The 27,092-nt window shown below is 35.2% G+C and overlaps 2 protein-coding genes across 2 annotated transcripts; both read right to left on the reverse strand.

Annotated features, from left to right (window-relative positions):
• Positions 1 to 919: 919 nt before the first annotated feature.
• Positions 920 to 14,543, reverse strand: LOC125650325 (solute carrier family 46 member 3-like). Its single transcript, XM_048878507.2, has 5 exons — positions 10,420 to 14,543; positions 3,522 to 4,687; positions 3,178 to 3,261; positions 2,352 to 2,508; positions 920 to 2,179 (listed from the first exon to the last, which is right to left on the reverse strand). The coding sequence occupies exons 2-5, from the start codon at positions 4,648 to 4,650 to the stop codon at positions 2,119 to 2,121; spliced, it is 1,431 nt and encodes a 476-aa protein (XP_048734464.1). The 5' UTR covers positions 4,651 to 4,687; positions 10,420 to 14,543; the 3' UTR covers positions 920 to 2,118.
• A 2,467-nt stretch (positions 14,544 to 17,010) lies between these two features.
• On the reverse strand, positions 17,011 to 23,815 carry LOC125650327 (solute carrier family 46 member 3-like). Its single transcript, XM_048878509.2, has 4 exons — positions 22,517 to 23,815; positions 22,078 to 22,161; positions 20,452 to 20,608; positions 17,011 to 18,347 (listed from the first exon to the last, which is right to left on the reverse strand). The coding sequence occupies exons 1-4, from the start codon at positions 23,589 to 23,591 to the stop codon at positions 18,245 to 18,247; spliced, it is 1,419 nt and encodes a 472-aa protein (XP_048734466.1). The 5' UTR covers positions 23,592 to 23,815; the 3' UTR covers positions 17,011 to 18,244.
• Between the last annotated feature and the right edge of the window lie 3,277 nt (positions 23,816 to 27,092).

A 27,092-nucleotide genomic window follows, 5' to 3' on the forward strand; every position in this document is an offset into this window, starting at 1 on the left:
AAACTTTATGACAAACAGGATGATTTCAGCTTCTGCATTGTCAACTTCCAATATTTATGTAGCAATATTCCATTATCACCTGCATATCGTGTTTATGTCTCAAGTGATTCGATACACAAGAGCTTGTTCTGTGTATGATTAGTTTTTAAACTGAGACAAGCTACTGACAAACAAGTTGATGTTACTGGGGTTTCAACAATCTCGTTTGAAGTCAGCATTTCCCACATTCTATGTTTGTGTTAACGATCTAGTTTGCAAATACGGCCTGCCATTGGGTCAAATAATGTTTCATACTAATTATAAAGTTGAGGTGTTAGTTTGCTGTTAACATCTACGTTCAGTGAAACATCCAAATGAGATTCAGTGATGTCTTTTACTTTGGGTTCACTGGAGCATAACTAATCGAATTATATGATTGAAAATGAGTATTCCTAAGATATATGAAAAACGTCATCGATGAAAGGTGAAGATAACAAACAGTGATCAATCTCATAACTCCTAAAATCAATACAAAATAGATAGCTGGGCAAACACGGACCCCTGGACACACCAGAGGTGGGATGAGGTGCCTCGGAGGAGTAAGCATCCCCTGTAAAACGTCATCGATAAAACGTCATCGATATATGAAGAAGTACTGTCAGTTCCCTTTAAAATACACAGTTGCGATATCCAGACGCAAAATTTAAGATGGAACATAAACAAGTTGGCGTTACAGAACACTTTTTTCAAAATTTAGGATTAACTAATATATCTAAGACAATATATTAACAAAATTCCTGAAATTAATGAAATATTTGGAGGCATTCAACATTCGCATATTGTTTTGATTTTTATTTGTTAAACTGGAATCTTTTCTCCAGGATTATTGGTCTGACAGGTGTCACAGTCCAACCAAAAATGTCATTGTAACAGTGTCATAGACAAAACCACCAATAATTTATTGCAAAATAAATAAATTTCAATACATATGGCAAAACTGAAATACAATAACGACACATCTTAATTTCAAGAAGTGATCAAACAAAATATACAAGGAAATACACTTTCAAAGTAGAACTAGAACTATCCTAACGAGACTGATACTCCCGTAGTGGTGGGAAATCGTGAATGTGTGCTCATTGAAGAATAAGCACAACCTTTGGACATGGAGAGATGCTCTGTTGCGCGGAGTTAATAAAGAGTGTACAAATTTTCACGGAATTATATGCTCAAGTTGAAAAATGTCTTTGACAAAATCATATCAACAGACGGATAGGAGACAGACAGAAAAATGGACTGATGATTCCATTATACCGTCTCCTAAACCTCTGTAAGAAAACAGGTGGTTACGAAATCTAAAATAAGATAACTGTGTCGATAATATCTATAACTTCCTTTAATGTTAATCTATCTCAATGAAAATGACAGGTGAACAACATTACTATATACATAATATGAATGAAATAAAAGGTGAAGATAACAAACAGAGGTATAATCAGGTAGGATCAAGTGTTAATTGACTTTTAAGATATACTATGTACAATGACAACACCCCTCAAAATGAAAAAAATACCCATAACTTCCTAGAATGTTTAAGAACCTGAATTAAAATATCAGATACACAATTTCATTATTCATTTGATATATATAAAGTTTTAATCTAATCTGTTCTTTGGTGATATACTCTGGACAAATGGTGTCTACGGACGGAGAGGCGAACAAGGTCATTCCAGTATCCCTGCACATAGATTTTGTTTGCGGGGTATAATCAAAAACGGAGAGTGCTGTGAAAAACAAATACTAAATAGAACTGTGATTGATTGATTGTATATTGGTTAACGTCCCACTCGACAAATTTTCACTCATATGGAGACGTTAGAACCATGAAAAACTAGAAATTAGTGAGAAAACGACATTATTAACCGAATAAAGCATTGCTTACAAAGTTAAATATGTTAATGCCGCATTACACTTGTAATCATTAGTTATATCGATCGATACAAAAATAATAGTAAAATTGTAAGGGCAACAAATCTAATAAAAGCGTTGAATTCCTTTATATTGAAACAGAGAGGTAGAAGAAAAACCCCCAGAGCAGTCCAGATTCCATGTGTTTTCCGAGGTAGATACTTTGTAGAATTAAGCGACATTAATATCCCTGTGATATATTTGAACTCGTTTGGAGGCCACATAGAATATTCTGAAAGACATAAAATATGTATATTGAAATTAAGATTTGCTTTGGAAACGTACATTGTCAGTTCTTTTTGACGTTCAGAATATAATCTTTTACTTGACAGACGTAAATGTCTATAAAGAGTAAAATATATTCAATTAGAAAAATAAAAATTAACATTGCCATAAATGCTTACATAAGAAGGAACAAAGCGATGACGTTGTATCCCGCCATTACCCAGAAGGCAAACCCCGGGAGGAAACTGACGGTTTCTGAATAGATGGCGCCTCCAGCCACAGACCCAACCATAAAGCAGACGTTCTCGAATAAGGCTATACCGCCAAACATTGAGCCTGTAATAGAAACAGCTTGATGATCAACATTTCCAGCCTTATGACAGCATATAGTTTTTTTTTCTGGAGCTATGGGACTATGTATGTACTGAACACTACATAAGGTCATTTGCATTAGAGCTCATGGATAATCAAAGTCTGAACGTTTTAAATTATGGAAATACACAGCCATTTTAATGTATCAATTTTCATATGATATCCGACTATTGTTTCTCAAAATTCATTGTTTATATCAATTATAATTATTTTGTATATTTAACTGCTATTACCTACACAAATAATTGCAGTTTTTAGAATTTCAAATAGAGAATCCTTCACAGACACAGGTGCTTGACTTTAAAATCATTCACAAATACTGAAAATGACGTACCCATACACGAAATACCACTACATTCAATCTCAAAATGGCGGACATAGTCTGTTTAACATTATTTTTCGTTGAGCATACATTTCTTTGTTAACTAAACGTATAAGCGTAAAATAGACGCGATCCAAGCATTTGGCAATGTCGATGTAGGTTGTATGTGACGTTCAGTATGATGTCATGGAAGTGATTAACCTTAGTTTGTAGGGAAGGTACAGTGTATGTAGTCTACAGTACATGGGGTGTTTTGTAACTTCTGGGTCCTGTACATTTATGTATACAAACACATTTTTGCTTTACTTTACCTTGTTTGTCAGGAGGTGTTAGCCGAGACATGATAGACCTGATCATCGTGACTTCTATTATACCAAGGCACCCAACAACAGGGACTGGGAAAATTAGAAAGTAATAATGCATCAAAAACTTAAAACAAGAGCACCCAAAACGGGAGCATCCGGTAACAACCGGGCATATCTGTAAAAACAACATCGAACCCGATGCATTTTGTTTTCCAACGAATGTGTACACCCACGCACTCATCGCATATACACATACAAAGTACATATTCCATCGCGTTATGACATACACACAACTCATAATTACCTATCAACTCTCCGAGACAAACAAAAATAAAAATTATGATACTTACCCATGTACAGTTCAAAAGATGTTTTTGACAAGGCTTCCATGACGAAGTAACCAATAGCAGAAATGGTTCCAATGACCGCTATGAAATCATCCGACATAAAGCACTGCATTAATCGTATGGATAAGACACCCACAAACTCCTGAATGACACTGCGAATGGTGCCAAAGTTACTTATCCTAATTGGGTTCCAACAAAAAGGGGAACCGATTTGGTACAGAATCTCAACATTGGTTTTTCCTAATGCCGCCATGCTTAATAAGTTAAATGCACATATAAGGATTATGTACTGCCATTGTCGACCATAATTTGGATCCTTGTTTCCATGAATATACATATCTAAAGACTCCTTAATTTGACGTAGTGGATGAACTGATGTAACTCTATGTTCTTCTTTTAAAGGTTCTTTAAGAACAAACAGTGTTAGTAGTATCCCTATCAGAACCAGGGCTCCCGACGTAATAACGGGGCTGTTAAAACCGAAGGCTTCTATTAAATACCCTGAAAGCAAAGTGCCCGCTAAGAATCCAACCCCGACCCCAAGGCCAAGAATGGCAAACGCAAATGACCTTTGTTTTCCTGGTTTTGTGATGTCAGCGAAACCGGAAGAGCATATGGCAACGGAGGAAACCCACCCTCCGGTGCAGCCCTCAATAAACAGATATATAATGAAAAAGTTTACATTATAGTTCATAAAGATGTTCAGGAAACATAGTCCGCTTTTTACCAAAGATCCAAACAACGGGACGAGGAGAGTTTTCTTCCTTCCAAATCTATCACTCAATGACGATATCAAAGGTGCGGTGAAAATAGCAGGTATTCCCCCCGCTATGGATATATAAACAGTCCATCTTGCTGTGTCAGACTGTATAGTTTGGTCCATTTGAAATTCTTTTGAACTCGTGTTAGTTTCACAAAGTGATCTATCGGACTTATTCAATGTTGCATTCGGGAACTCTTGGTCTTTATATACACTATAGGTATACTGACTAAGGTCAAACACAAGGATGGTGAAGGACGCCATGTGAACGAATACAATTATCCCTATGACAAACCCAGTGATAGGTAATTTAACAGTCTTAGGTTCGTCTTCATCCTCATTCAAAAGTTTGGCCTTCTCACTATGATCCATAGTTCTTAGTTATTATCTAACTTTTCTGTCAAATATCCTGTCAAAGAAAATGAAAACAATTCAATATTTTTTCCAATAGATTTACATAACATGTACTTTGAAAACTACCATAAAGTAACCCAATGTATCAGGTGACCCACTGTCGTATGTGGCCGTTTAAATTCACCAAAGGTGATACCCAGTCTATTGTACCTGTATCAAACGACTGCCTGTATGTCACAACCAACGACCGGCATTTTTTACAATTTACTTCCTATTATCACTTTCGATTTTGGTCAAGCATGCAACCGTCCATGAAAACTTGTTTGGTCCTAGCAAGAGTAATAGTTTGGTTGTGGCTTTGTTTGCAACAAGTAGTTCATGCGCGATGAATCATGGAATATTCTCTTTAGAGGTGTGAACAGGCATAGCTTACATCCACTTCTTTTTCGCTGATCTTATAGGTGCATGGGTCAAGGATATCTCCCTCTAACATACGTAAACTATGGAGGAAATTCGAACAATGAATAAATGTTTCATTCCATTTTTTCAAACTTTTTGTGTTTCAAGAAGCTTAACTACATGTGTCATAACCATATGATATTTTAGCCATATTTTATAACTTTAGTTTCCCCACTAATGCGAAATATATATAAAGTACTGCGGGTCAATTTCCCCTTACTGTGCCTCAGGATAGATACTTTCCGATTTAAAGTTCCTAACATTGTTTACCAGCTGAATTTTGAGCTTCCTTCATTCCATACTATTTTTTACTTAATGATTCAAAGCTTCGTAAAACGGAGGTCGTGAATTCGAGCCCCGCTCGTGTCATGGCCGCGTCAAACCGAAGATGCAAACATAGGGAGTGGCGACTCCTTCGCCAAACGCTCGGCATTAGAAGCAAGAATCACGGTTCTTTCGGATATGACCTTAACAAACGTGGCAGGCGTTGACGCGTTAAAGAACATCATGGGTACGACCCTTCAGCGTTAAACGTAGGTCTAAATTTGTGGTACTTCACCTACAGCTGGTTACATCTCAATATGAGTGAACTATTCTCGACCGGACATAAAACAAACAAAAACGAAAAATCAGATACCGACGTGTTAACGTCAGAGAATATCGTAACCCTTACCAAACAGATATCGGGAATAACCTAACCCTTACCAAACAGAGATCGGGAATACCCTAACCCTTACCAAACAGATATCGGGAATACCCTAACTCTTACCAAACAGATATCGGGAATACCCCAACCCTTACCATACAGATATCAGGAAAACCCTAATCCTTACCATACAGATATCAGGAAAACCCTAATCCTTACCATACAAATATCGGGAATAACCTAATCCTTACCAAACAGATATCAGGAAAAACCTAACTCTTACCAAACAGATATCAGGAAAACCCTAATCCTTACCATACAGATATCTGGAAAACCCTAATCCTTACCAAACAGATATCAGGAAAAACCTAACTCTTACCAAACAGATATCAGGAAAAACTTAACCCTTACCAAAGAGATATCGGGAATACCCTAACCCTTACCAAACAGAAATCGGGAATACCCTAACCCTTACCATACAGATATCGGGAATAACCCAACCCTTACCAAACAGAGATCGGGAATACCCTAACCCTTACCATACAGAAATCGGGAATACCCTAACTCTTACCAAACAGATATCGGGAATACTTCCAACCCTTACCATACAGATATCGGGAATAACCTAACCCTTACCAAACAGAAATCGGGAATACCCTAACCCTTACCAAACAGATATCGGGAATACCCTAACTCTTACCAAACAGATATCGGGAATACCCCAACCCTTACCATACAGATATCGGGAATACTCCCAACCCTTACCAAACATAAATCGGGAATAACCTAACTCTTACCAAACAGATATCGGGATTACACTAACCCTTACCATACAGATATTGGGAATAGCCTGACCCTTACCGAACATATGTTGAGAATACACTAACCCTTACTAAACAGATATCGGGAATATCCTAACCCTTACCAAACAGATATCGGGAATACCCTAACCCTTACCATACAGATATCGGGAATACCCTAACCCTTACCAAACAGATATCGGGAATAACCTAACCCTTACCAAATAGACATCGAGGATAATCTAACCCTTACCAAACAAATATCGGGAATACCCTAACCCTTACCATACAGATATCGGGAATACCCTAACCCTTACCATACAGATATCGGGAATACTCTAACCCTTACCAAACAGATATCGGGAATAACCTAACCCTTACCAAATAGACATCGAGGATAACCTAACCCTTACCATACAGATATCGGGAATACCCTAACCCTTACCATACAGATATCGGGAATACCCTAACCCTTACCATACAGATATCGGGAATACTCTAACCCTTACTAAACAGATATTGGGAATACCCTATGTCTTGCCAAACAGATATCGGGAATATCCTAACTCTTACCATACATATATTAGGAATATCCTAACCCTTATCAAACAGATATTGGGAATAACCTAACCCTTACCGAACAGATGTTGGGAATACCCTAACCCTTACCATACAGATATCGGGAATACTCTAACTCTTGCCAAACAGATATCGGGAATAACCTAACCCTTACCAAATAGACATCGAGGATAACCTAACCCTTACCAAACAAATATCGGGAATACCCTAACCCTTACCATACAGATATCGGGAATACCCTAACCCTTACCATACAGATATCGGGAATACTCTCACCCTTACTAAACATATATCGGGAATACTCATCTCTTGCCAAACAGATATCGGGAATACCCTAACTCTTACCATACAGATATCGGGAATACACAAACCCTATCAAATATATATCGGGAATAACTTAACCCTTACCATACAGATATCGGGAATACCCCCAACTCTTACCATAGAGATATCGGGAATAACCTAACCTTTACCAAACAGATATCGGGAATAAACCAATCCTTACCAATCGAATATCGAGAATAACCTAACCCTTACGAATGTGTTTGGTGCAGATCTTGCTGCTAGTTTACCGCAAGTCTGCAGTAAACAAAATTGTTTGCAACAAAAGGTTTTCCTTGTTTAGAGATGAAACTGACCTTCACCCATTTGATACGATATAATCTAATATGGTACAGTTTACGATTTATGATTGATTGAATATTGTTTTACGTCCCTCTCCAGAATATTTTACTCGTATGGAGACGTCACCACTGCAAATGAAGGGCTGCAAAATTTAGGCCTATGCTCGGCACTTATGGCTATTGAGCAGGGAGGGATCTTTATCGTGTCACACCTGCTGTGACACGGGACCTCGGTTTTTGCGGTCTCATCCGAAGAACCGCCCCCATTTGGTCGCCTCTTACGACAAGCAAGGGAGTAATGAGGACCTATTCTAACCCGGATCCCCACGGGATAGGTACGCTTTATAATCCGCACCTAGTTAGCTTATATTGTAAAACATAATTAGCTTCATTCCTAATAATTTGATAAAAAAGAAGAAGACAAAACTGCGTTGTACAAGTCTTCGTTTATAAATAAGCAAACAAACACCGAGAAATAGAAATCATTTGCACCGCGCAAGGATTCACTTACCAACATGCAGACGAAGAAAACCGCCATCTTTGTTCTTTGCATAACTGGAACATGTACAGTGTACTTTATTGATCAAATTTGAAAACGCTAGGCGGGGTTTGCAATGAATCTTGATAACATAAATACAATGTACATATGTAGAGCGAATGTTTACTTCACAGCGCAAAATCCACTTTTGAGAGAAAGTGTTGGAAAGTTTTAAAAATATAAACCTGACATCACACAAATCGCGTCACGTACCAGAGAATGCTATATAATTTACTATTTTTGATTTTACAAAACTTTTAAACTACATCATAACTTACCGTGGCGTGTAATATTGTGGTCAATTAAATCCGACACGATAAAATATGTAAGCCGTCATCTGATACATTTTGCAAGACATGACGCATTTTATTCTTTTCTAGGCGGATCAAGCAATACCCCAAGTGAAACTATACTTTAATAATGAAAAAGCAAAAGTTGCTAGTACTTGATATACCATTATTTCGCACATGATATCGTTTGTATTGAACTTTTACCGATAGTGTTTTTTGTTTTTGTGTACTCAGAAGTAAAAAAAAATATATATACATCTTGTTTGGCATCGAGAAAAAAAGTCTAACAAAGGTACACTGTACTTCATTATGCACGCTTTATTCCGTTCATTTTCTAATTTCACAGATGGCCTACAATTTAACAGTGCTACGATGTAAAATCAAAATAAAAGTATTGACGTCTTGGGTTGTCGAGGGGGCATGTCCCCATACCAAGTTATGTTATACAATATAATTAAATATTTTCAGTGTGCTCAGCCAATGGAATTGCGTGTTACAAAAAAAATTGAACTATTCACATATGGAGGTCTGTACATGTACATATGTACAGTACCGTGGATATAAATCAGAGACTGTCAGAAAATTTTGAAGGAATTTAAAATGACATCTACTCGCCCATAATTTTCAGTCTCACTTATAGCATCTAATAACTTGCAAATTTCAATTCGTGTTTGTTGCATTGGAGATTATTTCAAATTTCAGAACATTTGAATTTGATTGAAAATATCTTGGGACCTGTAAATGCATAATTCTTTATTTGTATATAGATATATCGGTACATGTGAATAAATAATGAAATACATCCACAATTTCTTTCAGAAATTCTGTTCTCTCTTACAGCATCAAACCATCTACCTGTTTCAATCGGTAGTTTTATCGTTCCGCTTTTAAGTTAACAATATATCTTAAATGGTGGTAAATTCAATAATCATTTCTCAAAGATTAATTACTTTATAATCAGTTTGTAATCAACATTAGTAATTCACTATACCATGACTTCTTAAACATTGATGTAAAAGAATGGTGTATAGCTATTTTTAAAACCAAAATTTATTCACTGAATTTCCATGCAAAACATCTAGTAGGTCAATCAAAATCCATTTAAGATTTCTGAACAAAATTCACATTGCATGCTGACAAGACAATGCTCACTGTGGAGGAGGTGGGGGTCACCCCATCCATTTTCAGAGACTCTTGTCACGGTTTATCCACTTTCGCGTGAACCTTTGCACGAAATCGACTTTGGAAATCTGGAGAGGGTCTGTAGTTTAAAAACATTCTCTGTGTGCATCTTTGACTAACTACGTATATCATACAAATATTGATCGATGTCTGTGTTTTACCTGTACACACTTCACATTGAAAAGTTTGAAAACACTCTTTCTTGTAAGCCCGAGATGCTAACATTTTACTGAGAGTCTTAGCAAATGTGGAGATGCTATATTGAAAAAAAAACACACAACCATTTTTATATATACATGTACATGCAGTGCCTACGTCGAAAAATGAAAACAACGAAAACTTTCGTTACAGACGAAATATTGGCGAATGTAAATATTACAGTAAAATGTGTTGGAAGAAAATGTTGTTTTGATTTAGTTATTATTACTAACAGCCGACATTCGATTCGCACGTAAGTTCAGGAGATTAAGATTTACAACTGTCACAGTCTATCAGGACATGAATATAACATACTTCAGGTCTAGAGTGGTTTATCATGCCTTAAGTACACATTAGTCGACATATCTCTGTTTATCAACACAAGTAAAACTGCAAAGTTATTTCTAACAAATTCTCTACAATGATGCACAGAATGTCTTATAGTACTGAAATCTTGTAGCATAAAACTTACCTTAATCAGGTGAAGCTAAATGTGCATTGTAGATTAAGCTTGCAATGTGTGATCAGTGAAGGCGCCGGGTCATCACCTACCATTTTATCGCTAGTTATGACAATTGAAACAATAGGCGAAGATAAGATACGATACAATCAGAATACTGAAAGTGTGTGCTTCAATACCCCCGTATCAAACAGGTTACACGTGAGAAAGCAAACCATAATCTTCTACGTATCAGAGTTCAGAGGTTAGATGTACAATGTACAATGTATTTCTAGTGCGTCGCTTCCGGTCCGGTCGAGTTGTCGGACATGTCTATCGTAGGAAGTGAAAGCCAAATAGTGTGTCTCTGATAAAACACATGAAATGACACAATTATAGACTCCAGAACATATTGTATTATGACTGTCTACCTTTATATGGAGTAAAATATACAACTCTTTGAAGAATAAAATACTTCCTTTATTGAAAGAAGTAAAAAATGACAAAGAAAATACAATATAAATAGTACTCTGTTCACTTACATGAACCTACATGTAAAGTTCAGACGAATTGCATAATCTCAAAGTTGTACCTGAGAACAAAACGTGTGTCACATAGCATTACGAACAGTGCAACGTATGGAATATTCGGCATATACATGTACATGAACTATCTACACTACAAATGTATTGACAAATCTGAAAATGATTATGATGTACAGCTGTTCCACTGAATTTTATAAGTCGACTCCATATATTATATAATTTACTCTAACTACTCTACTCTAATCAGTAATGGTCGTCCTCTATCAAGTATAAAAACACTGATTACACATATCAAAGACTGAAAGTGTATTTTTGATTTCTACATAAAAGGATAATTAGAAAATTAAAAAAAAAACTAGGGTCACAATGCGTGTTATTGAGCTACAGTGTTTTAATGAAACATTACCTTTTTGCACTTTACATTTACTCAAGATTTATTCGTTTAAACTTGATTTGTCTGTTGGTGTCAACACAAAATAAGCAACACAAATCAATCATTACATAAAATGGATACACACATGTAAGCATGTCTTCTAACAATACAGATATAAAACAAAGTTTAATACTAGTAATGGGAATAAATAATGACCTTTTTGCACTTCACGATATCGAATTTGAGAGTTTAAAAGGATATATTAGAAATTTCACATGATTTTCAAAGTCCTGTCCTAAAATTTAAATGGAACTAAAGAATGGGGGTTATGGATTAAATTTGTCAATTATTGACCAAAATACTCATTCATTCATTCTTTATTTCCTCCCATGGGAGATCACATGAACAATAAAGAAATCAAATAATTAAAAAATTACACAAGTATAAAAATACATAGCATTATAATTAGAAATGAACAAAAAAAAAAAGAAAAGAAAAAAAAAGAAAAACAAAACAAAACAAAAAAAAACACCAAAAAAAACACCAACAATCAAAGACCAGATATAAGTATGTACATCAATTACAGAAGATGAAAACAAGATTGCTGACTAGATCGTTGAACGATATGTAACTAATTAGAAGTAAACACTGGAAAAAAGGTGTAGTTTACTATGGTCAATGTGACGCAACTGTCTGTTGTGCCATGTTGCAACATTCCTTAGGAAGCGAAAGTTAAGAATATGCAAGCTGGAACTTTTGCACCTGATATACGAAAAACTTTATGATATCAAAATTGAGAGTTTAAAAGGGCATATTAGGAGTAATGTCAATTTCTAAACTTTTACATTATTTTTAAGGTCTTGTTGTGATGGAACTGAAAAAGTGGTGGTTGGAGATCAAATTTTTAAATAATTGGCGAAAATACTGAATTTCTATTTTTAAATTAATTTAAACGTTTATAAGAATCTGTGTTCTGTTTGGGACAATATATCAACCATAATAATAGATTACAACATTTGAACTAGTTCCAAGTCTCAACTACTTGTATCATAAATCATAAAATTGAAACACACGTATAGGAGTATAAAATTAGAGGGTAAATTGGATGAAAAAGATACTATGAAAATCATGCAGAATTAGAACTTTTTGATTGATCAATCTTTTCATCACAAAATATAGTCCCTGTCAAACTCTTTCAAAATTTGAATTGACATCAAAAAAAAATTTCAACTTTAAAAATAGATGTGTAATACGTTTGCACCAATGGGTTCAGTATTGAACCAGTAAATACTTAGTTGTAGCATCCTGCGCAGGTGTGCTCAAAAGTTCTGCAGCAAACTTTCTTAATTAAGGACCCCCCCCCCAAAAAAAAATGCGGTTAACTAATAAATCAATGTAAAGATATGATAACATTCATTAGATAGGATATTACATACTCCTTATAATACCTATAAATAGGACATCATTCTTTATCTACATGGTAGCAGTATGTCTACAATATGGTGGGGGTCAATATAATAAACAAAGGTGACGTTAATATTAACTTTGGTATCTTATGTCACATATACAGTATGCATTTTACTGTCACTCTCCTTGGTTATTCACATTCGAAAAAAGCAATGCATTGGGGAATAGCTTTTTAGATAACGAAAAAGATTTTATTTTCTCTTTAACTTTCAGTTGGATGTTAACTTTCAAACTTAGAACACAAAAATAACTCCTTTGATAGTATGGTGTCTTGCTACAGAAATTTTGAAAAGACTTTCAATTCAATACACGTTACATATACATGTACGTATAAGATTAAACTTTCTTTATCGTACTAACTGTCTTACCTGGACGGGGAATCTCAGTGAATAATTACATATTCACGTGGATGATCTAGTCAACCACTGCAATGTATTCATTGAACATTCATCGTCAGACAATTGTCTACCTTAGAGAAATACATTGTAACCCTGCCTACGATTTATTTCATAATCAGTAATATATAAAACATAATTTGTTCAATCATTCAATGTACAACATACATTTATAAATTAAACCATCTTTTTTTTCTATGTACATATACGTGGTAGGCCTTAACTTAATTTCTGCAAGAGCGAAACGATAAGCGCTGAGCTACATGTATTTGAATTTACACCTAATCATATTATCTCAGTGAACTGTCCGTGTTGTTTCAGACAAAGGAAACCATATTAAGATATCATATATAAATAAACAATATTTCCTACCTTGTTCTCTGTCAAAACATAATGTTTTGAATTTTATTGTTGTATATGAATTTATGAAATGTATTAGGCTAACTGTTTAAAAGCAGTAAAAAAAAATCGATTATCGGGCTGGGTTTAGGATAGATAGTTCAAACAGATTTTTCTTCGAATGGAAAATTAATATCAAGCATGTTCCATATAAATATTTCGGGATCTGCAAAAGGAGTGCTATACAGAATTTACAAATCGAACATTGTTTCCAAATAAATCAAGAAAAACGTTTGTAAAATTTATAACTACAAACATCACTTCCTGTAGAAGTAGACATGTTTAACCCATCTTATGTTACGTTATTGTATGTAACTAAGTCATGTACCCTTCCATTGTTTACTGAATGAATAGATTTAGCTGAACCGAAAATTTTCCCAGAGATAATTGACTATAATTAAGGAAATGAAATCTACAGATATAAAGCACGGAGTCAATTGACTGTAGAGAAAACTGGAGAGAAAACTTCCGGGACGAAGGCTGGCATTCTAATGAATAACTTCCGGGGTAAAGCTGTTCTATATAAAACCTTTAGTGGGAAGATTCTCTAAGCAGCACTGGTTTTATATACTTTAAAGGTAACAGGAAGTCTACAACGCGACACCCATGTAACCCGTCCGCCATATTTCCGATAGCCAGTTTTACTTTATTTATACATATATACACCCAAAATGTGATTGGTACCCCATAGCAAATTTGGTTATATAGACGTATGTAAAGACAAAGCTGTTTTGTTGCATGCTTGTACAGTAACATGTAATAAACGTGGAAAACTCACTTACCAATTACCTACAGATAAAACTGAATTAGCAAGGAGCATACCATTCGCATTATTTACATTCCTTTCACGCAAAATGCAGATGCATACATGTACATTTTAGGTATGACATACTCGCCAATGAAACGCATCGCATGTGGATAACCTATTTAATTGGGCTACTAGAAGGATTGAGAGATGTGTACTTGCTGAGAATATTCCATTAAAGGACACATCTCGTGTTTTCAAAGTATACAGAATTATATGTATTTTGTCTTCCTTATGCTTATAGAAATTAATTGTAATAGTTCGTTCGCTGAAGTATTGCGATAATTAGCCACAATACGGACTTAAATCTAAGCCCTGATTTCAAAAAGCCTAGTTAATTAGATAGGTAGTCACGTGGTACAGTGACGTCATATGCGACCTTCGTCGATCAACTTGTTGTAAAAGTATTGTTAGATATGTTTAAAAACTCGGGTTTTAGGGGGCCTAATTTATTTATCATGGATAACATTTATTTCGATGTTGACAAATTTCCTGAGTCTTATATCTTTTAGCCACCAGTGCATACAAATAACGACCCAAATGTAGCGAGGAAAGCGGGTATGAAATCTGCATTTTGCGAGTAAATGATGTTTACATGGGATCACTGTCTAAACACTATTTGGTAATATCATTTCTGTAAACAACTGTAATTAGAGTTGTTGCTTTTCTAAAATAAACAGTGCAATTATTATTAAATTTATTTTTGGAGAAGTTAGATAGGCCTAAATTATGATACGATTACGTATCATTGGCAACTAGCTAGGACTACTGTCACGGGTGCATTTCGGAAAAAAATAATAAAAATGATCAAACTTATTGTGAAAATCACAATACTTTTAAATCATTTATTCAAGAAATTTTATTAATCATTATTATTTTTTATCTACATGTTGTTACTTAGGAAGTGGAAGCGCGGCATGCTGTTGTTGTAAACACGTACACGCGTTCCTTTAAAAAAATGAAAGCATTATAATTCAATTCAAAGTTGGGAAATATCATATTTTATTATTTATAATTGAAAGTTCAATTATCTTTTATATTTAAATTTCTTTTTTTAAACTACCAGTTGGTAGACACGGCTAGCAAAGTTCTGCCTATATGTTGTTACAAGGTGAAGGTCAGTTGGTGCGAGTGTGTATTGAATTTGAGAGCAGAACGGAAAGCATATGCCGTAGGCCTATATGTAACAGTGCGTAGCTTCGATAGAACCATTTTCTCACAGTTTATCTATGTCTTTGTCCAAGTGCTTGTTTGAAAAAGTACAGGGACCAATTCTACTGGGCTTTTTAATAGCAAAATCGTTGTGCCGACAAAAAATATTCACGTCTTGTCACTCATACCTTCCTTCGAAAATTGAAGAAAACACAGTCCAAATCCTCTCTACTGACAGCAAGTACACCCTTAAACGGCACAAAACACCCTAATGCAGTGTTATTTACAAGCCGTTAATGTGATAATTGTTTGTTTGTCAATTAAATCTAATCTGTTTATGAAATGGCTAACAACTGTTTTCAAATCGTCTCGCTCGAGGTCGCATATGACGTCACAGATAATGGCGCGTAAAATATCGAAGAAAATATGCATATCGCAAGATTTGAATTTCATCGCTTTCAAACTCGAAAACTACGCAAACTGTTTCATTCAAAACACACGTAAAGTAGTTTTAGGCATGAAATGAATTAATTTTGCTGAAAAAAATAAAAAGTTTAAAAACATGCGATGTGTCCTTTAATTACTTTGATAGATTCTACGAAATGACAAACTCCGTTCTTATTCCCGCAGTAAACACCAACACTTCAGAATACAAACGGCAGCACACTAAGCCCACGCACCGGTCACGGTACATGTAACCTAGTGGTAAGGATACTAGTTTCGCCACCGGAATGTCCCGAGTTTGATACACTAAAAATAAATCGAGAAATTCTAAATGTAAATGGGTACTGAAATGCGAATGCTACATGCCTTCAATCGTAGCTAGTGTTTATATATTATGACTAATGTAGTCTTAGTAATTTCACTGACCAGCACGCGCTTGCACGTTTGATTAATTTTGTTTGTATAATGCTTTCACATATATAGCTCTCTTATGAAAGAAGGAAATACATGTATAGTTATTTGTATATATTTTTAGTATTTATAAATCGATTCAATTGGGAAAGGCACTAAGTCTCCTTGGTAGGTGGGGATGGCTGGAGAACAGTTGTAACGGTCCCCATTCAATTAGCCCTTGCAGTTAATGAAGAACAACTGAGAGAGAATCATTACATATATGTTTAGAATTTAGAATCTCTTTCTCTCTCTCATTACGCAGGGCGTAGAGTAGATAACACCCCTGTCTCCTGATTGAGGGCAGCTGATCAGGACGGGTTAGTTGTATCGCAGTCCGTAACAGTGTAATGAAGTGACAATTTGTTCACTTTGTAAACACGAATGGAGTTTATCATTACATCTTGTGAAATTTATCAGACGGGAATGAAATTTCCCAGCACTTTTCCGGACTGTTAAAATAGCGCTCGGGAAAGAGTTGTCAGCGATTAGTGCGTTTTGTGTATTACATTTGCCATGTTTATACAAGTGCATTTTGCATGAAATGAATGTGGGTAATATAAATTATATGTTCTTTATTTTTCCTATTCTATCAGTATAATATATTATTGGTAAATCATTCCTACCCGTTTATTAAATATCCTCGTCACGTTTATCGCTAAACATGTAAAGAAAAGATTTTCTTCACATTTTGTCCAAATCAATTCAAATATTTTAGAATGTTCTACTATTTATGTTATGTGTTTTTCTAATTTTCAGCAATACATTGTGCTTTAAAACGTTATTTCATGTGCCTCTCATTCTTGAGAATTGAACTGGTCGAATTTGTCCGCACAAACAAATCGGAAGCATCGATGCGATGTGAAACGATACCATGTGTAACAGAAAGGGTGAAATTGCAACTAACCGGATCGAGATTCGAACTCGGGTCTGGTCCGTTGAATTATCTCCCTTCCGCGATAACTCATGTTCGAATCCTGGTCACGGGGATGGAGAAAATGCAACAAACCAGACCGGGATTCGAGTCCAGGCCCCAAGAATCTCTAGTCAGGTGTTCTACCAATTGAGATATCTGACTATCGGCGATCAAACCACTCTGTCTACCACAAATGTTTACTCGATATATATAACAATAGAATATTCAACTAATTTGGCAGATGAATGGAGAAATATGGTGAAAACTGAGACTTCTCGTATCTTTATGGATTCATGTTCGGTTTAACAACTTAATTAAAATTGATAATTACATCAGACATTTGCAAGCCGTTTTGTTGGAAATGCTATTTAATTGTGTAATCCATTTCATCTGTATCAATTCGTGATTAAAGTCATAATCAGGCATGGTTACATTAAAGATAATAAATTCTAGCCTTCTATCAATACCAGTACATACCTTTTACAAATATTGTTTTTATCTTTTAAGGTGAGTGTTTATTACTTGATATTCTTTTTCAAGATGAAATATACAAACAATACTTTATTCATGATTATAAATCCACGTTCCAGTTTTCAGCAAATGTATCTCTTCTCCCAAAAATTTTCACACAATGCAATCTCAAATCGATTTCGATATCCATATTCAATGACTACATTGTTTGACGTTAAGAAAACTATGAAAACTATCGGCTTTATGGACGGGCAAAAACCCTAATAAAAATATTCAAATATTGCCAAACGTTTTACATTTGAAAAACATTTGCTATGATAACAATATCTGGTCTTCATTACATGTACATAAATACCGAGAGCAGACTGCCTCGTAAACTGATGACTACATGTAATTCATATACTTGCAACTTACACGCCGATTTGGTGTCCTTTAAGTTGCTCATTTTACATTAATTGATGCATCACATAAGTCATCAGGAGACACCGTACCCTGGAGCACCTGATAACCGTTTTTCCTCTGCTTGTTGCTGATTATAAGGAGTCTAAACAATGGAGACATGATATATACAAGCATAATACATGGCAATGCAGGAAGAGCACAATGCTAGTGTAAAATATGATATACTATTCACACGATAAAATGCGCAGGATTACATTTTCTACACTATTAGATTCAATATTTTACTGCAGATTTTAGTTACGAAATAATTATAGGTTATAGACTTTGTATGGGAAAATATGACGACCGAGTTTTTTGGCGCGTAGACGGACCGAGCTTGCGAGGTCCGTCCGCGACAAAAAACGAGGTCGTCATATTTTTCCATACAAAGTCTATAAACGTTTTATTATATACTTTCAATTTCATTTAGAAATTAAGAATAATTTATATTTAACAATTTCTTTATTGGTTTAACTGAGTAAAAGATGAAAAACACGAAAAATTTGAAAATTAACGACGTAGTAATTTGCTTGTGTATTGATTATGACGTAATGTTTGCGGACCGGAATGTTTCCGGGCATATATCGTGTGATATATGCCCGCAAACTTTTAAAGAAAAGAGAAGAGATGAAATTGAAAGTATATAATAACTTAATTTATCTGTATGAAAATCAATCTCATATAATGAAATAATGGTTTACAGTTAAGATTTTACAAATGACACAAAAAATGAATGCATATTTTAGAATATACAATTGTTCTGAATAAAGTATTGGAGAGCCAAACAAAAATTAAAACAAAAAACCACAAGATAATCCTTAAAGGAGAGTTCACAGTCGATGAAAATTGACGGATTTTCAAATAAATACGGTACAACAACACAAACACAAATGGATACTGGAAACACAGCCAGATAGCGATAACAGTGGAAACAATCTGATTGAAAGCTAGACACACAGGAAGATATACAGTGTCTTAAATTCATATACATGTAACCATGATGATGGTCAAAGGGATTGTCATATTTTGGAAACCTGACTCATTGATGGAGGGGCACAAACTCAATGCCATATTCACACTGATACAACAATGACCAAAAAGACACTCAAACATAATCACAATGATAGACTACTGACCAAGAGGAAGAAGAAAGGCTCGCGCCGGTAAGTGAGAAAGTTTCTCAGTTTACTTTCGGAAGGTCGGTGGTCTCTTCCCAGGTACATTGTATCTGGGTTCTCTCTTCCGCCAATAAAAACTGGGCGCCACCGGATAACTGAAAAATTGTTGAGTGTGGCGGAAAACAGCAAAATGCAATCAATTTATGTAACACCACTGTTCGTTATCTTCACCTTTCATGATACTGACAACGGATAGGAACACATTCGAATAAATATATTCAAATCAACAGAAAACTGACAAATGGTAAGAACACAGACTCAAAGATTGTTCACATTACCAAGGCAACTAATCAAGAACAACGGCCTACGTGTTACATACCAATTGTTATGCCGTTCTTTGCACACTGATTCTGATTACAGAACGTTCCGTCTACCTGATGAAGATTTCGGGCTCACGGCGGGTGTGACCGGTCGACTGGGGATACTTGCTCCTCCTGGGTACATGATCACAGGGGTCTATGTTTCCCCAACTCTATTTTGTATTCCTTATAGGAGTTATGAGATTGATCACTGTTCGTTATCTTCGCCTTTTACTTAAATGATGTTCACAATAACAAGACTAGACTAAGATTGAGAGCACTAACGTAAGCTATACTATAGACCCTGAAAAGGAAGAACACATACTCATGCTCAACTCACAATAACAGGGCAATGCTAAAATTGAGAGAAAGAACAAAAACTCGATCTATAGCAGATCACCGGAGAAAGAAGATCGACTCAAAACTATGCTGGCATTGACAGATCACTGACCAGGAGTAGAATAACACACTTGAACTATACTCACATTAGGATGATGCAGGCCAAGAAGAATAACATATACTCAAACCATAAAAGTGTGTACATCGCTTTCTCAATAGCTTAAACTATCCATAATGAAATTCAGGTGTTTTGGAAATTGCGGTTTGCTTTACACACCTATTGATCTACAGAAGAAACAGTAAAAACAATAGCTTCCTAAACCACATTTGGAGAATATGATTAAGTAGACACTAGTCAAGAAATGGGGCGCAGACTCAAGAGCATACTCACATTAAAAAAACGCTTGCCAAGAGAAGAAACACAGAAAACACTAAGAAGGCTGCTCCCCTGTAAATGTCAACAGTGGCAGAATATATGGATGATCCAATCACCGATCCCACACATCCACACATGGTCTCTACTATAGCAATTCCAGCATACATTGTACCTGTAAATTCAGAATTCTGAACTAACATGAATATATACATTTGTATATACAACAGTTAATATTCGTGTCCTCAAAATAAATTTCATTATATATATATACAATATTTCGAATGCAATGTGTATCATTCATGATCCTCTTAAATGTACGTTAAATAACTGTATCCCATTTCCATTCTCAATGACCGTGTAGCGTGTGACAGCATGGCGAGAATTCCATCGTCATCGAAAGCAAGTTTTCGACTTGCCTAGATGGTCGAGCGGTCTAGCGCGCTGGTTACATGCTGCTAGGAGATTTGGTTCCGCAGGTCGTGAGTTCAACCCCGGGTAGGGGCGGATTTGGGTATCCAAATAAAGTGAAATTTTCTGTGCTTTATATTAAATATTTCTTCACTTAGGGCAGTTATGTTCATTTAAGAGTTCATTGCTATTTCTGTGCTTTATATATATATATATATATATATATATATATATATATATATTAGATTGTTGGGCAAACACGGACCCCTGGACACACCAGAGGTGGGATCAGGTGCCTAGGACGAGTAAGCATCTCCTGTCCAATCAGTATGAAACATGTCAAACAGCATTTGAACCCAATGATAGGTTGTATTGACGAACTAGATTGTTATAACGACCATGGAATTTGCAAAATGCTGACTTCAATCGAGACCGTTGAAACCCCTGTACCATCAACTTGTTTGTCAGTAGCTTGCCTCGATTTAAAAACTGGCTATACGCAGAACAAGTTCTTGCGTATCAAATAATTTGAGATATATTAACACCATATGCAGGTGATAATGGAATATTGCTACATAAATATAGTATGTTGACGATGGAGAAGCTGAAATAATCCCGTTTGTCATACAGTTGAGTTGTCAGATTGCCGTTAATGTCTACTTTCAATAAAATATCGAAGTATTGAAGCAGAATCGGACGACTCTGTGGTGTCTTTTATTTCGAGCTCACAGGGATATATCGAATCGACATATGAATAAAAGTTATCATTGTTAATAGACAAAACGTCGTCGATATATCTAAATGTCGAATTGAAAGCCACAGCAAGAGATTTCTTCTTCTCACATGTAAGTTTTTGAATAAATTCTTCTTCACATGAATATAGAAACAGGTCAGCTAACAAAGGAACACAATTCGTGCCCATGGGAATTCCAACAGACAGTTGGAAGACCTGATCACCAAATTTATAGCTATTTTCAGCGTTCTGATCTTTCATTATTATACTATTACTTGTGTTACTGATATATATATATATATATATATATATATATATATATATATATATATATATATATATATATATATATATATATATATATATATATATATATGTGTGTGTGTGTGTGTGTGTGTGTGTGTGTGTGTGTGTGTATGCCAATTCATTGTATGTCTAAATACTCAATCAATATGTTTTGTGTTTTTAGTAGTTATGGATGATCCACATGTACTACGTACCTTGCTTGTGGGCAGGTGTCATTTTGGACATGACAGACCTGATCAAAGGTATAGAGCACATCCCAAGAGCACCGACCACGGTTGCTAAATATATAGAGGCAAGTAAAATATCACTTTAATGATTCCATCTTTGTATATGTTTTATTACACCGGTGTAAAAATGACTAATTGTTTTTAAATTTCCGGTATATCAATTATGCTGTTAATTATGAAAATTGCCGTTATTTAGTAATTTAATTAATTTTCCTGTTCAATCTTAGAAATATCAACTCTCAGTTACAAATATTCATATGATGTGAATGTACTTCACGTTAATGTTATTAAACAATTTATTAGGTAAAAATACTGATATTTAAAGCTTGTCTTGTTGAAAGAGATTAACATGTGAGACTTTCACATTCAAAGTACATGTATTTCATATCGAAAGTGTATATCTCACCTATGATCATAAAGTTGGTAGATTTTGCAAATCCAATCATAATGAACGAAACAATAGCAGAAAGTGTTCCCACTAAGGATATCATTTCGTCGCTAAGTTTGTATTGCATGATTTTTATTCCCACTAAGATGACACAATCAGAGCCAATGCTCTTGCTTGTTTGAAATATCCCTATAGTCACTGGAGTGAAGCAGAAAGGTGAGTTCATTATGTAATAGATCTCAACACTGAAAGAACCAAGTCTGGGCAATAATGTACACACAAGTGCCGACAAACAGAGGACGTATTTCCATTTAGATGAATGTTGATTTATGGGATCGTCATCAACATAAAACTGTACCAAGTTTTTCAGGTAAGACTTTATATTGCAATCTAAACGTATTCTTTTGTGTTCCTGAAGGGTTTCTTGAACAAAATACAGAATGCCCATCGTCATAACACACACAATGCTAGAAATGCCAAGGCTCCAACTGTAACCTAGCTTTTTAATGATAAATCCAGATGAAAAGGAACCACAGGCATACCCCAAACTGACCATAAATCCAACAAATGCAATCAAGAAAGATCTGGATTTTCCTACGGATGTCAAATCAGATACCATTGCCATAGAGATAGATAGCTGTGTCACCCAGCTTCCACAGCAACCGTCGATGAAAATAAAAACAAGAAACACGTAGACATTCCATTTACATGCCACTGCTATACTCATTAAAAGAGTTTTCAGAAATACACCAATCAGACTCACAAGGATTAAAGGCTTCCTGCCTTTTGAGTCACTCAAGGAGGAAAATAGACCTGCCGATATTAGCAACGGTATTCCCTGAGAGAGCGACATATATGTTGACCACTTGGATACTTTGGATTGTACGATTTGTTCTTGACGATACTCCTCAGAACTCGTGTTGGTGTCACACAAAGAGCGGTTGGAATGATCGCTGCGATAGTGGAATGCCTCGTGCCCATATTCACCGTAGGAATAAGACCCGACAGAGTAGGCAAAACCAAACGTAAACAGCATTACACAAATAGGAATAATATTCCTACGGTATTGTGGATCCGTTTTCAACGACTCCATATTGGTTCACTGAGGGTAGACGTGACGCCGTTGAGGAGGAAGTTGTTTTCTCAAGGAGGGCAGTAAAAATGCACTTTTTACTCCGAACTTCCAAATTCTGTTTAAAATGGTATATCGCCCTTTCATGAAATAAAATACAAGACGATTTAATTTCCTACAAAATATTGTAAACCATCATATCGTCTCAATTATGTAAGGAAATATAGTATGAGGAAATCCTAAAAATAAAGATCACGTGTGTTGTTGTAATAAGGAAACATCATGAATCCTAACTGACATAAAAATATTTAGAATGTAGAACAGGAAATAATAATATGGAAAATACCTGATATTATTTTTTAGAACAGATAAGCCTACCTTCTGCCAGTAATGAATAACGCGTGCATTACTCACTTGTACAATTGCAATTTTTTTATTGGTTTAGAATATACGGTACATGTACATCTCTACTGAGGCAGAATTTATGTAATAAGAAAATAATAGCTTGTGGTGGACTTCTCATTAAAGATGTTCGCTCCTGACATTTGGAGTAATGTCAATTTTCTGGGAAGCGTATTTTAAATTTCTACGTTGAAGGAGGAGCAGAAAATTTAAAGAAATGGGGACGCAATGCTTGTTATTAAACTACCGTGTTCTAAACATGACCTTCTTGCACTTAAAATTTATTCAATTAAACTTGATTTGTCTGTTGGTGTCAACACAATATAAGAAACAGAAATCAATCATTACATAAAATAGATACATAATCATGTATTCTAACAACACAGATTTAAAAAAAAAAAAAGAAAAAGGTTTAGTACAAGTAATGGTAATAAATAATGACCTTTTTGCACTAGATATACGAAAAAATTCATGATATCAAATTTGAGAGTCTAAAACGACATATTAGGAGGAATGCCAATTTCTAAAATTTCACATACTTTTCACGGACTGTCTTAAAATTTAAAATGGAGCTAAAAAAAAAAATAAAAGTGGGTATTGGAGATCAAATTTTTTAATTATTGGCAAAAATATTGAATTTTTATGCAAAATTTCGGGTAAATCAATTTAAACATTTTTAAGAATCGGTGTACTATTTGGAAAAATATATCAACCAAATTAATCAATTACAACATTTGATTTTGTCTCAACTACTTGTATCATAGAGTATAAAACTGAAATACACTGAAATAAAACTGAAAAAAGGAGTATAAAAATAGAAGATATATTAGATGAACGTTTTGGTTATAATCAATTCTTCCGCCACAAAATATAGTCCCTGCAAAAACCTTTCAAAATTTGAATTGACAATTTTTTTCAACTGGATAGGGTTCAGCAATAGATGTGGAAGGTGAAGATAACGAACAGTGATCAATCTCATAACTCCTATAAGCAATACAAAATAGAGAGTTGGGCAAACACGGACCCCTGGATATACCAGAAGTGGGATCAGGTGCCTAGGAGGAGTAAGTGTAATATGTTTGCACCAATGGGATCAGTATTAAACCAGTAAATACTTAGTTGTAGCATCCTGCACAGTTGTGCTCAAAATCTCAGGAGCTAACTAAGATATATCGATTATTTATTAACAATACTCATTTACATTCATGTGTTGATTCGATATATCCCAGTGAACACGAAGTAAAAACACCAGAGTCCTCCATATCTGCATCATATTTTATTAATCATTTTTTTCTCGAGCTCGGCTACTGATAGACACATTGATGTTACAGAGGTTTCAGTTTCGTTTAAAGTCAGCATTTCGTAAATTATATTCACGAGGGGATCTGGGTTAGAATAGGTCCCCCGTATCCCTTGCTTGTCATAAGAGGCAACTAAATGGGAGGGTCCTTCGGATGATACCGCAAAAACCGAGGCCCAGTGTCAAATCAGATTTGGCAGAATAAAGATCCCTCCCTGCTCAAAGGCTGTAAAGCGCCGAGCATAGACCTAAATTTTGTCTTCATATGAGTGAAAAATTATCGAAAGGGACGTTAAACAATGTACAATCAATCAATTAATTAATCGTAAATTCTATGATCGTTATAATGATGTAAAACTTATACGGTACGAATGATCTAATTTGCAAAAATAACCTGTCATTGGGGATGATGTTGACTAATGTGTTTCATACCAATTCAATCGGACTAAAGGCAGACCTCCATGTATGCGATAGCATAGATAGAGGTCTGGTTTAGCCACATTGATGCTAATTGTTAGGCCGTTTTTTACACATTGATTTTAACTATGGATTACTCCGTTTTCTGAAATGTATAATGTACACCCGAGGCGGGTGTGATCGGTCAAAAGGGGGTGCTTGTTCCACCTTGCCACTTAATACGCAACTTCCAAGATATCAGCTCTTCTGTGATGGAGGTACGTTCAATGTTCTATGGAACGCTTCGGTGGGTACAAGATGTATACATGTATACTGACCATATCAAGAATAGTATTTGTTTGAATTAGGCCATTAAATTAAATATGAAATTATTTTTTATTTCCTCTTCTGCAAGAGTGATATTCTAATCAAAGAAAGATGATGATTATCGATTTTCGTTTGAGCTATTTTATTATTAAATACTAATAAATTTATAAATATTGTGTGTCCCTGCAGTTTGGGTGGTTGTATGGTGTCTGATAATCGGCCTTTAAGCATATAAATGAAGGCAGCGATAAGCATTTGTACCCACCGCGTGTGGACGGTAGTATAATTTGCGTCTCACTGTGCGTAAGAGTTCCACAAAGGGAAAGAACTATTGGGCAACTCGGAAATTGCGTATTACATTATACAGACGTACGTCTCTCTTCCCTTCGTGATACATTCTGTTGTTCTATACTGTTCTATATAAGCCGGAAATGCTGTTTAGTGTGAAATTTCAACCGGGTAAAGTGGGTTAATTCACAATGAGTTCAGAAAATTAGAATTATCAATATTTTCAATATCAATAACAGGATTAGAATTAGGTTTGAAAATGAACTAGTTGCAATTCAACATGACTGCAAAGGAAGATAAAGAGAACAGCAGATGAGTCCAATTTCACTGAAAGTTGAATGAAACATGCAAAACCATAGACAAAGTCTGCTGCAGAACTTAGACAATGGATGGGTACCGGGCAGGTACGCCAACTTGACTACATCTGAATATCTACTGTCAAAAGAAACCTTCATGTCAGAGTGCGAGTAAACTTAACCTCCCCATGTGATGAAACACATTACTCCACTTAATGCAACCAAATTACCAGTTTTCTCAGGAGATAAGAGGGGAGATACTTCTTATGACTTATTGTATTATGAAGTCAAATATTTCATGAAGGATGGGGTTAGTGCTGCAACAATCTTATAGAGTATAAAGAAATCATTGAGTTCAAGAGTATCAAGGGTTCTTATGCACCTTAGTACAGATACATCCATTGAGAAAATCTTCCTCAAGTTTGACAGTGTATATGGCATAGTGGACGATAATGAGAACTTGATATTACAATTTTATAGTGCCTCACAGAGGAAAAGTTTTAGATCTGAACG

Source organism: Ostrea edulis, chromosome 5, assembly GCF_947568905.1.
Source record: "Ostrea edulis chromosome 5, xbOstEdul1.1, whole genome shotgun sequence".
Taxonomy (NCBI): domain Eukaryota; kingdom Metazoa; phylum Mollusca; class Bivalvia; order Ostreida; family Ostreidae; genus Ostrea; species Ostrea edulis.